We start from the raw sequence: 23,184 nt of genomic DNA, 5'->3' as shown, positions 1-23,184 counted from the left end.
AAAACAAACAAACAAAAAAATCTGAAATATTCTCTTAACCTTCTTCAGGTGCATAGCTTGCAACTGCAGACAGTGAGCACCTGTGCAGAGATTAGAATTTTGCAGGATTACATTCTTTTAGAAGCGTATGGAAAACAAAAATGTCTTGTCTTTAGTCCACAGAAGCTACCAGTGTCAAGGATATGGCCCTTAACTTGTAGCTGTTCCGACAAATGTGTTGTAGTGGTTATAGACGGTTCTGCCAAGTGGATGTCTGTCGTATGGACAAGTTAAACATGGGAGGCTTGCAACTAGATTTCTGCTCCTAGCGTTGCCTGAGGGATCCTACCTCGGTGTACTTTTCCATGGATAAAATGGTATTTGGATCCTCAAGCAGTAATGTCTTTTTGAGTAAAAGCTCTGTGAAATGCTCAGACCTGTTAAAACTAGTGAGTAAAACGTCCTTTACAGTTCCAAGCTGAAGGTGCTGCCAAGTCTTAAGCAGGCACTTCTCTGTATCTGTAACTAGCTCTGTATTTCTGATGCTTTCATCATTTTCTGAAACTTAGTAAGACCTGAGATGCTTAATAAGGTGAAGAACAGTGGGAAGAGATCATATGTTGTGCAGGGAGAATGTTTGGAGTTGCTAGAATTCGCGGTCTTCCTGTGTCCAAATGTTCTTTTTCCACGTGTTAAGACTAGTTTAAAAACAGAAAGATTTTCATGAGGGAGACAAAAAACACTTCTACATTCAGCAGTGTCTTGCTGCAAAGTGTCAGCCTCAGAGACACTCAAGCTTTTCAGAGAAATAGCTGAAAAGGTATTAGTAGTGGAAGTTGTCCCAAAAGCTTGTTCTTGCAACTGGTTGAATATTTTTTTAAGAAATTTACAGAAATTTAATGAGGAAAACGTCAGCCCCATTGGTAAAAGCGTGGCTGATGTTGTTAGTGTAACAGGATGATCCAGACAACTTTGAGAATATACTCTCACGCCAGGTACATCTGCATTACACCAGGTATAGTTAGTTCATGGTTTGGTGTAAAAACTAAGACTGTGGAAATGGGCCTTCTTTCTGATTTTCTGCACCAACAGTTGGGGCGACGATGATGTTCATTCTTCATCGAGTGCGGTGCCCTCATGCTGGCACGCTTGCCAGCTCAGGTGTTTCTGGGCTCATCCCGACCTGTCTCAGCCCAGGTGAGACCGGGTACCAGAGGCTTCGTATCTGAACCACTCCGGCTGGCTGGGTTCGTTTTCACTGAACCAGCTGCACGCGTGCAGCTCAGCCTGCCGGTAGCCCCTGCCGGAGGGAGAGTTGCAAGCGGCTGGGGACAGCCTGTGAGCAGTAAGGTCTGTAGTGAGCACAGCTCCTGCTGGAGAGAGAAGTCTGCCCGTGGTCTGGGGATCCTCATTGCCAGGGTGCAGCGCGGCAAGCCTCAGACCCCACCACTTCTTTATCTGAGGTGCGCCTCAGAGGGGTCAGAGGGAGCATGGATCAACCCTGATTGTTTTCAGAGAACCGATCCTCCTTTCATACAGTTCCAAGGCAGGCTGCAGAAGGCTATGCTATAACATAATAAACTGTGACCTTAATGCTCAGTGTTGCGGTTTGGAGGCAGATGCTCTCCTAGACATCCACAGCTTCCATTTAACTTGCTTGCAGAGTTGTGACATACGAGAGCTTGAAACCATCACTTGCTCAAAGCTCTCTTGAACATAAGGAGGAATAAAGTGTTTCTGATTTAAGTTATTTTTAATTAAAACATACAGTATTTTCCTGTTGGACACTGTTTAAGGGTTGAAGTGTTACTAATAATATAAGTAGGCGTTGATCTGTGAGCGTAGCTCAGGAAAGGTCATTATAAGCCAGGATACAGTCAGTTTATCAAGTTCATCTGTAATGTAAAACTTGCTCATAGAGAGGTGATCTCTGTAACTTTCTGCATCAGATAATACACCTACACACCACTTAAATATGTTAACACCATCTGAAGTCTTAGGGATTTTTTTGAAGTATGAGTAAGTGTTTCGGTGACTCATCTGAAAGATTTGGGGGAACCAAACAGATCAGCCGGGGGAGAACTGAGTAGGAAGCGGTCTGATTGCCATGGGGACAGAATGAGAGCAGATGTGGCCGTGAAGGCAGGGTGGTACTGAGCTGTCCTGAAGCTCTCCAGCACTATCAAAGTATTGTTTTAAGGCATTTATGGGACATATTGCAGCTAGTAATTACTTGTCTTCTCAAGATACCTTTCGTTTTTAGCCATTGTTCCCCACTTAGGTACTGCCTTCCTTTATACTGCTTTGTGATTTTTAGCTGTGGAATTCTTCTTCCTAACTGAAAAAAAATAAAATACAGTATTCATGTATTGTGGGTTGATACTCTGTTCTGCTGGACTTCAGGTCTAATGCAAAGTCTTTGAGAGATTTTCGCTAATCTTTCTGGAGAAATTTGTCTCCCCCAAGGGTCACATTTTTCTAACAAGCTGTAATGTTTTCTTTTGAAAAATGTTTTCCAAATTGAAATAAATGTTTTAGATTATATTATGTTACAGAGGGTACGGCTACTATGTATAAATGAAGTTTTAGATTTGAAGTTCATTTTTCTTAACATTTTAAAATGTTTTCTTCATGAGCTTAAATCTTTGGTATTTCTAAGCAATCCAGCCTTCTGGAACATCTTAACATTTGAGACCGTGGATGTTTTTAAAATTGTTCACTTTTAGAACATATTCAAAGCATCAAGGGATTTCATTCAAAAGCACTCAAGAGGTCATCGTTGCAAAAAGTTAGATTCGAAAGTTCCCCTGGATACAGGATTTGTTGTAAAGCAGCGGTTTGTTACAAAGCCTAAAAAATTGAAGTTCAGTCTCAGTAAAATATTTTGTTTCATATTCTGCCAAAAATGTAGCAAGCCACCGCTAAATCATGACATTTGCAGCAACACTGTATGTCATCATTAGGAGAGACTGGAATCTGTATTTTCTGACTGCTTCATAGGTTTTTGCAGTGAAGGGAGATGGGCTCTTACCTCTAAGAAATGTCCAGAAAATGATGGTTGCTAATCCTGCTGTACAAATAAGATCTGGCAAGTTTGAAAGTACCATAATATGTTTATCCATTGGCAGAGCATCACCTTGATTACTTATTTGGATGCTAATAATACCATTTAGTGTGTGGTTTTTTTAATTAAGATCTGAAATGGGGCAAAATTAATTAAAAGAAGCCTGAGGCTTCTAATTTTCCCAAGGAATTCTATGACTCTCTTCTGCTGGCATCCCGTACACGCTGTTTCTTAAAACAGATCATAGCATGTGTGATGTTCATGCGGTGCCACACCCCAGGGGTGCTGTAAGGCATAAACCAAAAAGGTTGCTTTAAAGGAATACAGCAATAATGAGAAGTACTCTATTATTGCAGTGCTTATCAGTGTGACAGATACGAAATTTGTTTCCCTCTTCCTTTGATAAACAAAAGTTAGAATATTGAAATACAGCAGGAGCGATAGAAAATAACCTTGAAAAAAAATACTTGATGAAGGTTATGCATGTTGTCAAAAGTTTCCAAGTCGTCACTAGCAAGGGACTGAACACGGTATGAAAGAGAGCTACCGAGTTGTAATAGTCAGGGATACACAAGACTTCAGGTTGCTGGAAGGGATTAAGCATTTGAGGTTTTTATCAGTATCATCTCTTGAGAATTTGCTTATAGCTATCTGTTGTCTCAGCCTATGGGTATTTGACAGATTTGAAGGTTCTTCTCCTTCCTTCCTTTTATCACCAAATCCTAGAAACTGCTGATAGTCGGGGTCAGGAGGTCAGTACTTTATGCTTAGTTCAGTGAAAGCTGTTTTCCCTTGTCCTCTCAGAAACCCTCAAGGGACAGGGTTTTTTAGTTTAGAGCTACAAACTTGGTATACATTTTTTCACAATGTTCATTTACTTTCGTGTGTTACTCTTCAGCACAATTGAAAACATGGGGTAAGACGGTACACCGCGTAGTGTCCCAGCTGGGGTACTGAGCCCCTCTGTTGGTGCTGGTAAATGTGACTTCTAGTCCTGTCGCTGTAATGGTCATGTATACAATGATAAACAATAACTGGGTAAAAGACAGATACTCTAGTTAGCGTGGGCTTAAACCAACACTGACCTTTTCCTAGATGAGTCCAGTATAGTTAGCCATAGGTTGCTTGATGTTCTTTTTGATTTTTGCCTTACCGTGGTGTAGTAACAGGAGGAAGAGTCCCCCTGCACTCTTTAGCTTATGGTGTTTTTTTGAAAGCTAAGAAAGAAGCCCAAGTCACCTATTCCATGAGTGTGGGATTTTATTACATTATTATCACAGAAGGTGAGCACCCTTAGTAATGTCTCCTGGCAGTCCAAAATGAGCGCCTGAGTAGGATTAAGGCAGTTCTGGCAGATACACTTCCTGAATTTTTATTTTGCCTGAACGTTTTAAATTTGCTCTGCCTCTCATCTCTAGAGACAAAGTAGTGGTCTGAATCTCCCTTTGATTGAACAGCCCTGTGCAGTTGTACAATTTCTCATCCTGGAACATATGCAGATTTTATTTCTATGTTTTAAATGTGTTTTTTGTTTTTTTACAGAATAAAAACAAGTTAATAGTGTAAGAAAGCCTTGGAGTACACTGTGAACTCAGCTGAGATTTTAAGATATTTTGTGGTTTTCTTTTGTGTATGTTTCAAAAAATTTAGTATTGCATGTTCTGGATTTCATTTCTTGCTGATCTTTTTAAGTGTACAGGTGCTGTTTGTGGCATATGGGTATATGTGGTACTGCAGTCTTACTGCCTTATTCTTAAACAAAATAACCCATTGAACCAATACCAAGGAAATATGTAAAACCTAATTGCTAAACCGGAAAAGAAAATGTGAAAATAATTTTTATGATCGCTAATAGCAAAGTTAACTGTTCTAAATTCTATTGCCATTTCCAGTAGTTTGACCCTTCTCCAGTAGTTTGTGCCAATATAGCTGAAGTTATGTCTTTGTTCAAGGATTTTAAGGGGAGTTTTACATGCAATAAAACTACAGGGCTAGATCATGTATGCACTCACATATTTAGAATTCTTTCTCTGTTTGAAAATATTTGAATATTTCTTTATTCTGTATATCTACAGAACTTATTGATAGATGGAAATAGAGTGTCGAGCACATGCCTCCAGAAAAAAAAAAATGTAAAGAATGTACGTCTTTTAATATCTATCCCTAGCAAATATATAGTTAATTACAGTTATAATCTGTATTAACCTATATTAACGGTATTAATATTGCATGTCAGTTCACCTCTGTTGATGTCTGAGAGTATACCCAAGAGAGGTCAATTCCAAATGCCTTTACCAGGAGGGGAAAAGCTTCAATGGCGGTTTCTGCTTTATTAGATACCAGAGAATCACCATGGAAGCCTCTCTGTAAGGGATGAATTTATAGTACCAGCTACATCATGTCTGTTTCAAAATACCTTACCTCCTTTGGATTAAATACTTAGAAAGTATGCAGGAGTCCTTGTATACAAGAAATTACTGAATATGTGAGCAGATGATTATAAACATTCCAATTTATTAAGTTTAATAAGTCACTGTTGCCCTGAGTTAAGCTGAGGGATCTATCTTGCCTTTATAGCAGAGAAGCAGCATATACATGCGTTAGCACATGTGAGCTGACGAGGGGTAGTACCTTGCTGTAAGTAAATTCATTGTTTGTGTTTCTCTGTCCAAAGCCTACTTCCTCATTGCAGAGCTCTGGCCTTCCCTGGAACTGGATAGACGAGCCTGAATTTGAAGTGCTTCCAAACCTGTGTGATGGAGCTTTCTGTTAAGGAATAACAACTTGGAGGAAAAAGAATAGGTGAAATTAGTTAGCTTGTAGATGTAACCGTAGAGATGTACAGGTATGTCTTACATTATAGCAACTGGAGCTCAGATAGATATACCAATACCAGTTTAAAATTAACTATCTCAGGTTATGCTGGCAATAAGACAGGTCTCAGTGCAGCATAGTTTGTGATATAGTTACCAAGCAGCTCAGGAAGGCATTGTAGCCTCAACTTTAAAGCTAACAGAGACATACAGAACCATCAGTGCCTCCGTATAAACGTGCTTTTACTGTTCCCGTGTGATAAAGATGTTCTGACAGTGGGAGTGTGCCAGTTTACTGTATTTGATTTCCAGTTGGTTCAGTATCCTTTACTTGTTTGCAAGGTATTTAAAGCACCTCCTACACATATATCAGTGACCTGGCACTTGATTATTTTGAATGTGGGTGTGCCCTGGAGGTTTCAGTCTGCACTTTGGTACATATTTGATTCGGGGTTAGGGAAGGCATGCTTTCTCCCCAGTCTTTACCAGGGAGTGATCCATATCATTTCCATTCCCATTTGCACAATCTCCAACTTAGCAGTACTTACTAGTCCTCTGAATGTTGCTTCTTAAGCATAGATAGTCCTAGTTTCCTGCCATGAAACCCCTGACAGTCCATGATCTGGCCTACACTCCTGAGGTCCTTCATTCTTAGCTGTTTTCTTCGTTGAAGAAATCCAAAATGATATCAACTGATAGTATATGCTTGTAAGTACAGCACCTTATGTATTACCACACCACTGATGTTCTTACTTCTGCTGAAATATTGAGTATAATTTCATAGCCTATATTTTATATGCCAGTTTGACTTTACCCAGTAGTCAAAATAGGCTAATAGATGATGTAGATATCATACTGACACTTCTCAGACCAACATATTAACATACTGAAGCACTTCTCAGGAGGCAGGCTGCAAAGCAAGTAAATTTCATACTAGGATGTCTACATCCAAACTGGAACATCAAATTTTTCATTGTAATTCTTATGGTCATGACAGAGATGATAGAGCATGGTCATATAGCAAAGGATATTGTAATTATTGAAACATACATAATTTCAAAGCAGAAGTCTTTGTAATCGCAGATACATCTATCTAAATGCTGCAAATACTTGCAACTAATTTCTGCAGCACTATTTTTAATGGAGAAAGCTTGGTTATATTATGAATCCGTTTGCTGCAGCTAACTCATATAGAAGTAATAATTCTCTGTTTAAAAGTTCTGTGAGAAACATTGCTTCTGTGGTTTCATTTTTGAAGGATTGAACTGAAGAGTAAATTCTTATCATATCTGCCTCTGTTTTCCTCTGAGCGCTATGGCGCTATGTTTTTTCTTAAGTGAAAAACATATCTGTTACTTCCTGTGCCAAGGTTCTGCTTGGGTTTTCTGTCATTTTCAATTTCAGCTTCAGCAGTGTGTTTTAGCCATTGTCTTGGACACAGCCATGTCTCTGAAACTGTAGCCGTTTCATAAGCCAGTTTTGTCCTCCATATAAGGTTTCAGATTCTCAGTTTTTCTTTGAACTACCAAGAATTTTGTTCAAATCCTCGTCATTCATTACCCCGGTAAATGTCATCTCCCCTTTGGCTTTAATGCCATCCACCTTGTTCCCTCAGTGCCATTCAACATGTAGCTGTTCAGATCCCCTTCAAAGGAGCTGTTCTCACAGCCAGCCCAGCTGCTGTCTTTCCACCAGTATCAAACACAATTTACTGTTTTGTTGAGGCTCGCTGAAACTCCATTCTTCCAGATCATAAACCCCACACATGAAATCCACTTGTTTTCATTATGTGGTGGGTAAACCCTATGGATAAACCTATATTTTTGTTCTGAGAAGTTGAGACTGTGGAGTCCCATTAATCATCCAGTATAATGTTTTTGCAAAAAATCTGCAAAGACTGGTTGCTAATATTTTTCTCGGCACGTGGGGAGAAATACTAGATTGATTGTATCTGTTGAAATCTCTCCTCAAATATACTTCACCCAGATTAAAATGAAACCTTTGAGTAAACGTGCAAGCAAATTAACCCATAATTGTACCAAGGGGAATTGTGTTTGTGTGAGAGAGAGCCTAAGTGGATAGTTCAGGATGTAACTAATGGAAGATAGTCAAGATCATTGCTTCTTATATGCCTGTGGTAAATGTGATTGAAAATAATTTCTTTCTGAGCGCTCAGTGAGGTTTGTAAGAAGAAAATATTGATGTCATTCTCTTAAGCTGGGATTCATTTCAGCTAACTTCAGATGTCTGACAATTAGATGTCTAGGTGTGAGTTATTTGCTGTGGATTTCCCATGTGGTGAAACAGATGATTTCCCTGATCTGTCTGGTTTTCTGCAGTGAAGGATCATGAAGCGGAGCCCAGGATGAGCAGCATAGATTTTGAAGTCTTAACTTCGAGGTGCCTGAATTAGGGACAGGGTAATCCTATTTTTAATGAAGATATTTCAAGATCATGGGTCACCCTGAGAGAACAGCAGTAGCATAAATAACACGCAGTTAGTGACAGTCTTAATGGAAAACAAAAAGATGAGGCCTAAGTGAACGTGTAGACTGAACTCAGCTCTGCTTTGGTGGACGTGTTGGACCAAGCCTGCTGGTGAACAGGCCTGAAGGTCACATCCTTCTCTCTTAGCAGTGTCTCCAATTAATTTTGGGGGAAGAAAATAATCACATCTTTTCCCAAGAGGTAACATACGAACAGTGCAGACTACGGTAACTATATGTGTGATATGTGCAATAATGCTTTGGTGTCATTTCATAATTTAGTTGTGCACTTAAACTGTTTTGTCAGAACTACTTTTTTGCCATGATTAAAGAATCTTTGTTTCACTGAGCCCAGTATTAATGTACTCCAGATTCTGTTTCTTTAGAAGAGTAACAGATGTTCACAGTTTGGTGCAATTTTCAGATGAGCAATGCTGTTTATAATAAATTTTCCTGAGACCACCCAACTCATTTCACTTGTAACTTGAACTGTGTCCAAGTGTTGATCTCAGGAGATGTGAGATGTAATAATTCTGTGCCCCACCCAGTTCAAAAGACATGACTTAGTATAGATGGAATTTAAATATCTATACTTCCAATCAACATAGAAAGTCAAAGTTTTTTATCTTGCATGCTGTGAACAATGGAGGTGAAAGTAGCAACATTCTGGCTTTCAGTCATTAGGTATTCATAGGATCTGAAGATGCATATTGACAAGGTCTGCAGGAAATAACATTAGAGAACAAAGGTGAACAGGTGAAAAAGCACAACACGGCAAGTAAAAACAAATACATTGAGATTTATCCTGGGAAAATGCAGATTTATTAAATGCAGAAGAAACGGAAATGCAGTATTAAACACAGTATGTGATGTGATGTAGGGGTAACATAAAATGCATTATGGTTTATTAAGAACAAATGCGATGAATTGTTTGCTGCATAAACCAAAACATAGTACGGTTTTGAGTTGTCTATCTGGGACGTTATATTTAGTCTCAAGCATTTAACAGCAAAAATTGTGTTGATAGGGTTTAAAGATGTTAGAAAGCAAATCCTGAGGAGCTCTGGGAGATTGAAAGCAAACCTTTAATTCAGGTATTTGCGTTTATTAGAAGTCTTGTAGACTCAATCATATCGGTTATGTTAAAGTATTGAATGTCTCCCAAAGGAAAAAGAAGCTCTGAATGACTTGAGAGTATGAAAATTAAACAAACAGTTCTGAATTGACAGTAAGAGCTATGAATGAATCAGTAGATTCTTTTTCTTTCTGACATTTATTGTACTTTATGCTTAACATTTAGTGCAGTGTTATTTTGAGATTATATACTGAGAATTTAGGAAAAAGCACCGAGAGGTTCCTATGGCAACCATAGTGTGCACATTCCCTGTATGAACACTGTGAGAGCTGCAACGTGACACTGTGGCATTGAGTCCTGCTACTTGGCAGGTAGGTATTTTACACTACAAGTTAATTGATAAATTTAGAGGTACTTCTAAATGGCATTAAAGTCAATGAACCATTTTTTTTTTCCCTTTTTTTTTTCCCCCTTTTTTTTTTTTTCCCTTTGGCAATAGAATAGCTCTGCTGTGCGATGCAGGTCATTTTTTCCATATTTCTTGAAAGCGTCTTGGCTGAAACGTTCTGAGATGCATTTTTCTATATGGTTTTTAGGCACAGTGAATATTCTGCCCTGTCCTCTGATAGCGCTCATTCTCCAGTCAGAACACAAAGATTTTCATAACTGTGTGCAGTTGTGTCACAACACCCAATGTGTAACCACGCAGACTGGGGGGATGCTCTGATCCCCCGGCTCTCAATGGCTTTTGTGTTTGCTTAACTGGTCGCCAGCAATGAAGTTGCTATTTCAGCATCTTCCTTTCAGCTGAAGCCAGAAATACCAAATGCAAGGGGAACAGTGTTGCTGTAAAGACTGCTGGAAGAGATTTTTTTTTTAATTAAAAATAAATAAATTCATTAATTGTTGCACCTCACTGCTCTCTTTCTCTCTCTCTCTTTTTTCTCTCTCTCTTTTTCCACTAGCAACTGAGGGCAAACTGCCTCTTCAGTCATTGCTATGTGTTGGTTGTTACAGAAATTCCAGTCTTTCTCATTTGGAAATGAAAAAATATTTTGTCACTGCCTTGGTTACACACACCATGACAGATATTAGAATCCGCTTTTTATAGTCTAATAGTAGACTTGACCTGAATACGTCCCTGACTTTTGAAGAATGACCTGGACTGCTCTACAACAAAAGGCTTATGCTTTTAAGGCTGAACTTAAAATGTTCCCTATCTCCACTTATTATTTAGTTTTAAGATAGCCTTCTGAGGAATAAGTTGCTTGGTTTGTTATTTTTCTGTCTTTCCTTACAAAAATAAGAGAAATGTTGAACATTATACTAGGAAACATATGGATGTAACCTTCATTCCAGCTCTAGCTCTGTTTCCCAGGAAACAAATCTGAGCAGCATGAAAAATATCCAGAGCTCCTAAATCTGGTGCAGAAAAAGTAAAAGCAGGTCTAAAAACTGTCTTTTTAGGCAATGACTGCTATGGACCTCATACAAAGCTGTGGTGTGGGATTTTTTATGGGAGTGGAGTCTGAGCAAAAGGGAACTCATTTTGGTGGGTCTGCGCTGTGCGAGCCTGGAGAAATTCTCATCTGGACAATGCTGCGACCATTACTTGCTGTTCCTCAGGGAGGCTGTATTCATTTAGAGAACCCGTGCTCATGGGGACCATGCATGGTTCCTGGGGCTGTCGGAGTGCTTGAAGGAGTGAGCTGCCCGGGCTGGGAGCACGGGCAGGTGAGATTTTCAGCTGCATGGGAGGACGGCAGAGGCATACAGCCTGCCCAGCATTCACATGCCTTTGCTGCTGGTGCTGCCCCATGAGGAGAAGAGCTACAAACCCCTAGGTCCACCAGTAAATCCTCATCTGCCTCCTAAGTCCTGCTGCCTCGCTGCTTATTTGTGGAAAAGAGTTTGACTTCGCAGCATTGGGTTTATTTATGAAATAAAAGCAAAAGTATGCCAAAGTTGCATTTTCAGCACTTGTCTGTAATGATAAAGCTTTCTGATGTTATTGGTAAGCTGCAGGGTCACATTGTGGTACTGCAGCTATTATTAAAATTGGACTAACCCTGTCTCCCTGTGGGTAAGGAGATTAGATTAGCACATGCACCAATTTCTAAAAAAAAAAAGCATTACTTATTTTTGCTCTTGCTTTCTCTGGAAAATTCATACAGCCATACCACGACTAAATACGTTTTAATTTGCTACCTACTTTAAGGCCTGTTCTGTCTTCCTTTAAAGTAGAACTCCCTTAATTTATCTTAGAGTTGTGTGCTGCTGTTAATGATTTTGAACTAGAGATGGTTTGAGAAATTTTCAGTTGGGATGAATTTCCACTAGAAATGTCTGTAAAACAAATTTATCTAAAGAAAAAGTTTTACTTTTTTTTTTTTAATACCTTTGCTAGTAGGAAAATGAAAGCATACTATTCTGTTGAGATTAGTTTGACAGTATTTTGTTTTACTGAAATGATCTCAAGGATTTTATATGAGTTAATTGAAATAAATAAATAAATAAAACTCTTGAAACTGTATGGCCATACACATGCATGCTGAAACTTGTCTTGATAGCAAGTGATAATTGTTTGAAAAACATTTTCCAGAACAAAAAAATGGACAAATTTCTTCTATAATAGCTAAGTTCTCCATGTGAGTGACAGATAAAGGCACATTTTGCCTGTGTTTATAAAAACTGTTCCAAAAAAAGTATGTGCTTACAGGTGTTTTGTCAAGTGTTGAGACGCTGCTGTTTTCCTGTTTTGGAAGGGACAAATATGTTGCTTTACACTTTTCATACTAAGAAGTAGCAAGCAAAGGAACATCACTTATTTAAAAAAAGTAAAAACTAAAAAATGCAACTCTTTCTAGTTCAGTAAGCCTGGAGACTGATGTTAGTTTAAACACAACTGGGAGATGATAGAAATCATGGGAATGAATGTCTTTCTCTCATGCACCGGTACTAATAATCATTAAAAAATATTAGTAGTCAAGAATGTAAGAGATAAAAAAATACATTAACATGTTTATACTTTTATACAGTTACATCCAATATCAAAGTTTTGTCTTTCTTCTTTCAGAACGATCAGTCTATGCAAGACATGCAGATAATAGGAGGAGACGATCTTTCAAAGCTGACTGGAAAGGTTTGTTGATTTTGAATTTCAGAAAGAAAACGCATCCACTAAAAGCAGTTGAGAAAAGCTGTGTAATTTTGCACATGAACTCTCAGTTTCAAGCCAGACACTAATACCGCAATCAAAGAAATATGTTCATCTCTATTAGATTGCTGTAATGCCATTGCTTTCAGATTGCAGATGCCCCAAAAGGTCAGAATGTATCCCCTCCGTCCTAGTAGGGTAGGGATTTGCCAAATAGTTGCACATGCATCATCAGTGATATTGTGGGCAAACTTTGTGCTGGAACGCTTCCCCAGAGCTAGTTTAGGTTCTGGACTTTTTTTTTTCTGCCCCCAGAGGGTGCATGTATGTAAAGTGCGCTTTGAGTATCCCTGTCAAATTCAACACACAGGGAGTTTAATATAATTTCGCCTACTGTAAAAAAATGGAACCTTTCACTCAGCTAATCAAATGGGATTTTTTATTTCAACGTCAGACTGTCTGTATGACTGAATTTGCTTTGCACTATGATTGGACATTGTGGTAATGAAATAGAGAGAGTGGTTTGAGTCAGTGAAAAGGCTATTTTCATCCAACCATGATAATACAAAGCAGTACTTTGAAGAGGAAGGAAGGCTGATTTCATTAGGCAAATGGTCTATGTGGAAAATGGTCACAAATGGATTCTTTACTTATGCATTAAGGCAACATAATACTTGTTTTGTTATTTGTACTGTACGTGCAGTTACTCTTGTATTAGATGGCAGTAAATAACATCAGTTTCTTCAAAACACTCAAATGAGCTAGCACTCATTTGCCTTGTACTGTAGCACGCAAGAAAATGAGTAGAAGAACTAAATTTTAAATATTTCATTAATATTCAATAGACTTTGATGCAACTAGAACTTAAATTTAAAAAAAAGTTAGTATACTCAGAATATTTTTGTGATAGGTACATCCTCAAATTACACTTCTAAATTCTGTTGGGTAGTTGTTTTTTGCAAATTATCATGAAAGCATTCATCTTGTTCTTGTGAAACAGTAATTCGTTTGCTGCTTTCTAATATCCAGTCACTGGAGTAACCTGTTCTTCTGCGATGGTTTTGCCAATGCTTCTCTACTTCGTAGGCAGAGCTGGCAGTGCACCTGACATTTCTCTTTCCCAGATAGTCCAAGCTCTTTCTTAGTTTCCAGGCCAGCTCCTCTTCCCTATCTTCCAAACCCAAATTTTCATGATGAGAGCCTGGTGAGACAGATCCTGTTTTCAGTTATTTATATCATTTCCAGATGCAATTTTTCTAACATAATTTGAGTTCACTGGGACAAAATATGATTTTCTGTATTATCAGGACTTTTGTGTACTTGTGTGTGCATATGTGTATGAAAGAGAAGGAAAATTTCAGCCCCGATAGTTCTGTTCTTTCCAAAAATGAAGCACAGTGTTTACTTACATTGAAAATCCCAGTGACCTTTTCCTGTTGGCAGTGCCTTCCCAGGTCTGGAACGGGGACAGAATATTTGGTGTTGGGAGGCTGGACGGTACTTGGGTGAGGGTGATTTGGATTGTTGGGTGAGGAGTTTGGGATCCTGGGTAAGTGTGAAGGGGCTGGTTTGGGAACGACAGGGGTGGCTGATCAGGGAAAGAGCCCCATTATAGAAGCTGGGTGTGGAGAGGCTGAAGCGGAGCAGGACAGGAGGGTTGGATGGGACGGAGAGCAGAGTTCCTGAAAGGGCACCCACAGAGGTTGGTTGTATGTGTGGTTGTCTCTGTGACACAGCTGACGGGTGAATAAGGAAATAGCATTTTCACTATAAGATGTGAAAATGGGATTTTCTTAAGACTTGTTTTACTGATTGAAGAACTGGGACACAAGGCTTGAGCTCAAACGTTCAGACTTGTGCGTCTAAAGTTGGATGTATGAAGGAGTGGCCTTATGTCCACAGATGCCAATTCCTCCATCTGTTGTTGACTTAAGCAATTAGTGGAAGCGTTTGGCACATTTTACTAATCAGCCTTTGGTGGATTGATTCAGAGCCTCCTACAGTCAGTGTAAATCTTTCCTTGAAGTGTTTTTTAGTACCTTAGTTTAGCTGCTAGTTTTTTAAACTGCTGGCTTTAGTAACTACTTGAAAGTCACTGAATGAATTAGTGGAAGACTTACTGGTAGAATTCAACTTCCTTGCTTCTAACGGAGCTGGGTGCTTCTTCTGCCTGCTTGGAATACTTATAATAGAAAGAATGTAATTATATTGAAAAATTAATATGCTAGGTGAAACCATATTAACTTAATGATCATGGCAAGTGTTTTCTAAAATGTCTGCACGGGTTCAGAATATAAGTTCCGTTAACTTCCTGTAAGGCTCAAGACCATAAATAACTTTAACAATTCTGAAAACTGCAGACAAAAGATTCTGAGATTTGAATCTTAAAGTGCTCTTCATTAAGTAATAATATGTGGAACTTCGGCTATTCAGTAGTCGTCTTAGTGAACAATTAATTCATGTATGTTACCTATTATTGGGGAAAAAAAAAGATTATAATTATGAACATGCTATTCTATACCAATCTTTTTTTTTTTTCTGAGAAAGCTTAGAGAAAGCAAAAAAAAAAATTAAGAAAATTAAAAAGAAGCTGTTAAAGGTAATGGCTTTTCAGAGGGAAGAATCTCTCCTCTGTACCTCTACAGAAAAAGCTTTTGTTTTAGAAGTATTAAAAGCCTGGAAAAAAAAAAAAAGTGTAATGACCCAAGCCATGAAAAAGAAAAAATATTCAGAGAGAGAGAGAGAGTTAGCATACAGACACAAACTGTTGAGCGAAAAAAAAGTAACACACAATTTGAATTTCGTCTTCCACGAAGAAGGTCATAGAGGCAAAAATTAAGATTTCCATGATATGAATCATTAATAAAGGTACTTGAAAAATGAGTCCTGATATAGCTTAAAACTCTAATGCTTTGTAACTATTCATTTCTTTGCAGAAAAAATATAATTTCAAAATCTCTTCTTTAATGACGTAAGTAGTGAACATAAAATATCTCAGTAGAACTGATTTCATAGTTAAGTAGCTGCTTAGCTTTCAATTGCTCTAAAGTTAAAATGCTCATTTGGGTAAAAATTATCATTAATGTTTGTAAAGATGAATAAATTTTGAAAACAGGAGGTAATTAGTAGCTGTCCAGAAAACTAGAGGCACTGTTTCAAAGTGAGATGGTAATGAAAATTTACAGATTAGGTAAAAGAACAAATGATATAACCATGTTCAGCATTAATACTGTAATCATACTGAATAATGCTGTAATAATTCATAACATTTTAAAGTATTTGTGGCATTTAAACAAAACAAATTTTAGAACATCTAGAAATTTCAGTAGATCCAGCTGTACCAGTGTTATGAGTTATCGTTGCCATTTACCTCTTATATTTGTATGTATGTTTTGTCTTAATATGCTGTAAATTACTTAGGGTTTGTGTCTTTGTTGAAGGGAAATGGAATTATCATTTTAATCTGATATCCAGAATTGTGGCAATTATGGAGCTCAGAAGGCATTACACCCAGGAGTTTTGGAGTTGGTTATATAGTCCAAAGTCGCTACTGGCAGGAGATACTCTGTATATTGTTCTGTATGTAATGTCCTATAACCTTTCAAAAAAGTTCCTATACTGTTTTGACTTGTCTCTATTCAAATGAGACAAGTTGGACAAGATCAAAAACTTACAATTTATATGTTTACAATTATATACTCGTTTCATTTGGATAATGTATTTATTTTCAAAGTTAGATCCATAATATTTGTAATTATCGCTATTTCTATGTAACAGAGAATCTGAACAAAATTAATCATTCTTATTTGTTAGCTTAATAAGAATTTTTAAGTAAAACAAAGTAGCTACCTAGTTAGTATGATATAATTATGGAATCCACAAATTTCTGATATTCTAGCTGTCTGTAATATGGATCAATGTTTATTTTCTTTATGAAGGACTATTCCCCTTATTCATACTAAACACATCATGTTGACAGCCATTGGTTTGGGCATTTTCAGAGAAGCATAGAAGGTAGTAGAGATCAAGAAAAAAGAAAGTGAATGTCTTGTATTCTCTATGCACTACATTGCATTAGTTTGAGCATCATTCCATCACTATTGTAATGCGCTCCCTAAAACAACTGATCAGCTCATATCAAAAAGAGGTTTCACTCAGAGGAAGATATCCACCATTCAGTAGTCCCCACTTCCTTCAGGCAGGATGTGTCTTAGAAAATCTCTAAACTTCCTTTATCTACGTCTCACCCAAATCAATTTATCCACTGTCTATCATTTTCTTGCCCCACTTGTCGTGTTCCAGGAGCATAAGGCAATCTCACTTTCTTTTCAACACTAATTTCCCTCATTTCCTCTCTTATTTTATTCAGTCATCTTCTCTGCTTGTCATAGTTTCTAGCAAACTTTGAATTGTTTCTTTAGCATTCTCTTAATTACGGTACCATTTCAGTATCAGTAAATGATCCACATAGCAGCAGTAACATGGAGTTTTATTCTCTGGATTTAAAATACATATTATACTTTCATTCACCATTCCACGTTTGTTCCTTAGACTTCTGTTGGTTCTGCATTTATTATTATTTTTTCTCATTCAATATTCACTGTCTTCAATACAGTTACACTCTCCCTGTATGTATTCCTTTCTGGAATAATGCCCTTAAGTTTGCAGAAACAAAATAATGCCATGAGAGATTATTTATATGTCAGTATTTTAACAGCACAAGAGATCATTCATATGACAGTAAAGATATACAAAATCCACTGTACACTTCTGCAGTAGTCATGTCCCGAGTTGTCTTCACATCTCTGTATGTATTTACATCTGTATATTGTACTGTATTCCTATCATACATTCAGTCTTACCTGTTTCATCTTTCCAGAGGCTGATTTTGCATATTTTGAAGCATTTCACATCTTCTGTACCTTTACTTGCCTGCCATCTTTAGTCACTTTTGTCATTCTGTTTTTTTCTTAATTAGATTTTAATCTATCTACTCTTCTGACAATTGCCATCCTTAACTGCTTTTTCCATAGCAAAAGACACTCTGTATTTTTTTTCCCATAGTCAATCACCTTTCTTTGCACTTCCTTCTTAGGTAATCTCCTGTAGTGCTCATCATTATTTACTTTTTTTGCTCTTGCTCTGGAGGAAAAAATGTACAAAGGGAACTTCCCAAACTTCCTGTCCCATTTTTAACAAGGGCTTGGTGGCCTCATTTGCCTTTATATCAAAAGGCAAAGTTGATAATTCTATTGATCTCACCTTTGTCAAAAAAATCCCCTTCCAATTTCAGCCTATCAGAAGATTATGTATTTTCCTTCAAGTAAGAGAAAGGAGAGTATGATCTATTTCTGCATTAACTTTCATTGATTATGGTAATTTGCTCTACTTCTAACGCTCAACAGAAGCATGCTGTGAAGATGTCTGCAAGCAAAGCATGTGCGTGTGCAGCATTCAACACCGCAGTGCTCTCTAAGAACACAAACTCTGTCAGAGCACATCATCATTCCCTCCATTACGTCCCCTACTCTGTTAAATCCTTGAGATACTGAACTAGTTTTACAGGCTTTAAGCAGCTGGAGTCTGAGTACATAGGCTCCTAATGCACTCACCGAGTTGTTCCCACCAGCAGCTAACACCGACCAAATTGAATTTTTTTAAAAAAGAAGCATTTTTGAGTTACAATGTCTGTCTTTTCAGGATGCCCTAAGCTGTGGATCAGCTCAGCAGAAGAGATTAAAATCAGAAATTCATGACCTTTTCTGGAACCTCATTAAAAGCTCCCACTTAAATGTCTACTCTCTCAGAAGTCTCTCATTATTTTCTATCATCTTGACGAGGTGTTAGTACATGTGGATTTCTTTCCTGTGCACACTGTTAAATGATTCCAGTTCTAACAGCCGTCCTTGTAGCTTCCTTTAGACCTCTTCACTGAGACCTGATGCATTATCGTTTAGCTGTTGTTTGTTGATGATTTTTCAGCCCTGTCACGGTTTCTTCAAACCCAACTGAAGTTGTCATACAAGGTCTTGTTTAACCAATGGGACCTGAGGTTGCCCAAATACAAAGCTAAAAGAGCTGGTACTGTAGGTATGATAAGTAAGCTGATAATAGGTTAGCAATTCACTTTGAACAACTACATTATCAATGTATGTATCTTTTGATGGCAGAGAGCACACAGGAAAAGAAAGTGCCTTTAGAAATAATCTAAATGAAAATGCAGACTTTCGAATGGAAATTGAACTAAAGGGAATGAAAATATACTGCTCTGTAGCCCTCCACCTCCCAAAAAAGAAATACACAAAGGCAAAGAGGGACTGTATCTTTTTTTTTTTTTTCAGTCTTTTGTATTTTTTTTAAGAATATGCTTTTATCTGTGGAAGTGGATGTATAAAATAAATCACTGTTTCCAGCAGTTGTTTATTCATGCATACTTTATAAGCTGGTGTAACTAACAATATGTAACGCATATCCCCAAGGAGTTGAAGCATAGTTCTGTGTAAAAAGGAGAGAGGAAGGAACTCAGGACACCAATGGGGACTTATGGGGAAAGTATTTCCATCAGTTGCAATTTCCATGTATTTTCTCCCCTCATCAGACCACCATTACTGCCATACTATGCAAGACGAAAGGTCTGTCTAGGCTTGTGTCACATCCTCAGCAGCAGCCAACTGGAATCATAGTAGGGAAAGGATACATGAAACATAACTAGTATATAGACTTCCTAAATCAAAGTTAAATCTGGGCTATCATTTTGAATAGATCCAGTGCTAAAATTACTATCCATATCTGTCTCATCTCTGTGTAATTCCAGTTATGCCGCTGATAGTCCTACAAGATCCTGCAGCAAAGAGTTTCATGTTTGAGATGCATGTGAAAAAGTTCTTTATCTTTCTTTTAACCTTGCTACCTGATTACCTTCTGTGAGCTTTACAAGACTTAAGTAAATCTCTCCTTTTGAACTACTACCTTAAGAATTCTGCAAATCTTGCCGTAGTAGGGCAAGTTCTTTTCTTTCTTTCTTCTTTTTTTTTTTTTTTGTTTCCCTGCAGTACACTTATTTGGCCTAATCACAAAGCTTTGTTTAGAGATACCCGGATGTTAAGATCCAAAAGCACCATTACATTTTTGTCTGAACTTCTGGATAATTCAAACTGAAGGGTCCCACCCACCAATTTCTTCAATGGGGCCACAGTTTCTCTTTTGAGCTACCAATTATTTTGAAGTCACAGAATCGCAGAATGGTTGAGGTTGGAAGGGTCCTCTGGAGACCATCTGACAAAGCAACGCATTGGGAGCCTGTTGTAAAGTGCTGGCATACTGTAGGATGTAAATGAGGCAGGTTTGAAGGTAGAATTAACAACTGGGAATTAATATTAGGCCAGTGGATATACTTGGAAGAAACAGAATTTCAAGCGTGCAGATCGTTCTGTTCGTATGAACAGAACTGGCAGACTTCAAGCCAAGACTGGGAGTAATTCTTAATTTTAACCTAATGGGGTAATCAGTTAGACAGTCAGTTTGGGAGAAAATGGTGATTGCCCTACATGATCACCTGCCCTATGACCAAAGAGGCAGATAAAAATGTTAAGAATTTCTCTGAGCTAAAATAAGAGAGCAAATTAACAGCTGTGGAACACTGATAAATGAGTTGGAGGTCAGCTGCCGTGGAAGATGATAACGTGCCATAAACCCAGTATTTTATCGAGTCCACAATTTCTGGTGCATACAGCAGTTCTGAATTTTTGTTCCCAGGCTCAGCTGTTGAAGGTATTTTGTGGTCTCTTTGAGGTTGTGGGCTGAGAGGTCAAAGTTCTTTTGTGAAAAATGTTCTCCCACTGGGAACAGGGCTGTTAATTAAATAAAAGCTATTACTTCCTGCTACAAACCATATTTCACTGTAAGGTGTTTTTCCCAGGTTTCAAATCATTTTGCTTTTCTCAGTTTTAAGTTACTTCTATTTTTTAATAGGTTTTATTTTTTCAAATGTGTGTGCATGTTGTTCTATTGATTTTATACGGAGACATTTAAGGAGAATATATTCTTTTTGGGTACCTACCTGAGTTTCTTGCTATACATGCAAGGACTGTGTTTGACCTGTTAGCTGTAGTATTGCATTAAGTATTGTTGTTTATTTGGTTATTTAAGTAGAGTATCAGCTTTCCAGGAAAAGCTCCTCCTTTTTAAATTTACAACTTGGCATTTTGCTCTGTTAAAATTTTGTATTTTATGTGAATATAAAGACAAGCTTTCCCTCAAACGCTTATTCACTACCTGTTTCAAAGCATAGGATTTTTTTTTCTTTGAAATTAAGCTTCTAAATAGAACATGAAGTCAAAATCTAGAAAACAAACAAAAAAAAGTTATTCTTTTCCAAGAAGGTGAAAACTAGTTTCCATAGTACTTACTACTGTCAGGCAGGAGGTATACATGATCGCATTACTCTGCTTGGTCTTGTTAGCTGACATTGTTCCCTTTGTTATTGACCTGTGGGAAGGTAAACAATAGGAATGTATTGACTCAGGGCTGGAGTATTTTTCAGCTTATCACAAGTCTGGATTTTTCTTAAGTGTGTTGTAATATCAAGCTACTTTCTCGCTGTGCATTAGCTCATGTGGCTTTGAAAGGCAGTAGACCAGAGAAGACTGCTGCTCAGTTCTTTCAGGTTTCCCTATTAATTTTAAAATTCACAAATACATTGGAAATTGTTATAAAAGTGAACCTGTCTTTTTAACATGAGAGACAGATTCCCATTGAAAGCAGGAAGTAGAAATGATTGCTACTTCATTTTACATCTAATATTGTCAAAAACATCCTGCTTTTTCCAGATGTCCATGCTGCAATGAATCATTTCTACTACTGCCTAAAAAACAGATATGAAAGCAAATTTTATCTTTGTGTAGATCCAGTTCACACTGCAAATATTATTCCTACTCAGTGCAAATATCCATATGTAGAATCAGAAGTTGTGTGCACCCTGGTCACTCAAAACTGGAAAAATTTAAGCTTCTCAGAAACCCTCTCCCTCCTGCATTCAAAAAACGCAGAGTATTTATTGCACCAGCCTACTACCTGGTAGGAAAAGCTATAAAGACAGCACGAATCACAGTCATCCGTATCTATCAGCTCCATACCATTCCTCTGAGCCATCAGCAATGAAAACTACTGATTCTTTTGTAATGACTGAGTAGAAGGGTTTTTCCATGTCTTTGAGAGTTGAGCCACTGTCCCTTCTTTATTTAGGCTGTGAGAAGTATTTCAAGGACATATTTTGAAAAATGACTGTTCTCTGTGTGTCTGACTGTCAGATATATTAGAACTGCTGTTAGATTTCTGGACATACTTCACAGTTCGTATTGGTGAAGATGGCTCTACTCAGAAATTAAGCCATCTTCAGTCTAGTCAACGTGTCACTAAATATTCCCGCTTCCTGTTCTCCAAGCTCCAAAAATAGATAGAAAATATCAAATGCATGCCAGAAGGCCAGATTACTTTTCTTTTCATGTGGTTTCCTCCTCTGCAATCACCACAGCTGTATCTGAAAGGACAAAACAGCTTTGATCTATGTGGAACAAGAGTCTCAAACATTTACATATACTTGGAAAAAGACCTTTTCTACAGTGTCCTTTAGCATCACATCGTTTGTTCCAGCTGTCAGTCGCTGTAGTGGCTCCTCGAGCTGATGAGTTTTACCGGTCTCCTGCCCACCAACTCATGGGTGGATTTCATGGTGAAGCTGCACAGGACCTGCTCACACCTGTGACCTTTCCCAAAGGATGCTGGATGCAGCCCACTGTGCATTTAGGATGATGGTGACATTACTGATAGTGTAGCAATTTGTCACATCCACTGCATTCTTCTTTTATCTTCTCCTATCCATCTGCTCAAGGATAAGCGAATCCATTTCAGCCAGTTGTGGTTGCACATCGCCACTACCTGCTCTTGAATACACTGTGTGTCAAAACCTTCCTTTGCGGATTGTTTTCCTGCTACTCTGCAATGCCATCCCTTTCCTGGAGCCCCTCTAGCAGGAGCCTACTTCAGCGGGAGAAAGGCAGAGGACAGGCAGCAATACAGCCAGTTTCCCAGTACATCCCCTAGTTTTCAAGGAACTGGTTTCTGGTACCAGAGGCTGACAAACCATTTTGAATGCCCTCAGTCACAAGCACAAGTTAAGTATGGTATCAGTCACAGTAACCCTGCTGCCTAATCAAAATGGGGAGTAATGCATCATTCTCCATCAGGATGCCTGCTTGCTTATATACACAAACTGTTTTCATATCTCAGTATTTTATAGTGGCTTTTCCACTACAAAGTCTTTACATACAGGGTGTCTCCATAGCATAGAAAATTCTCATTAACATTTTGGCAATAATGAGAATGTGCATAATACAAACCAGACTATCTGTGTTTCCTAAGCCAGACAGCCACCTGATTAAAGGGACTTTCAAAGAACCAAATCTCCCAGTGCACATTATTTACAGCTCTTGGACTTACTGAATATGAGTAGGAAGTGGTAAGGATAACAGAGCACTGGGCAGAGAATTTCAGGGTCCACCAACATCATTCCTTCTCAAGATAATTAATCAATATGAGATCTTACCCTTCAG

The 23,184-nt window shown here is 38.1% G+C and overlaps 1 protein-coding gene across 2 annotated transcripts in view; it reads left to right on the top strand.

The window, feature by feature from the left end:
* Positions 1 to 23,184, top strand: part of PRTFDC1 (phosphoribosyl transferase domain containing 1) — a 45,629-nt gene that overhangs the window by 12,337 nt on the left and 10,108 nt on the right. For both annotated transcript variants that reach the window (XM_083823648.1, XM_083823647.1), the window contains exon 4: positions 12,494 to 12,559. In XM_083823648.1, coding sequence (XP_083679774.1) covers positions 12,494 to 12,559 — 66 coding nt within the window. The remainder of the gene's footprint in view (positions 1 to 12,493; positions 12,560 to 23,184) is intronic.

The sequence above is a fragment of the Anser anser genome (assembly GCF_964211835.1).
Source record: "Anser anser genome assembly, chromosome: 2".
In the NCBI taxonomy this organism is placed as follows: Eukaryota; Metazoa; Chordata; class Aves; order Anseriformes; family Anatidae; genus Anser; species Anser anser.
This window is presented reverse-complemented; position numbering and strand designations above follow the sequence as displayed.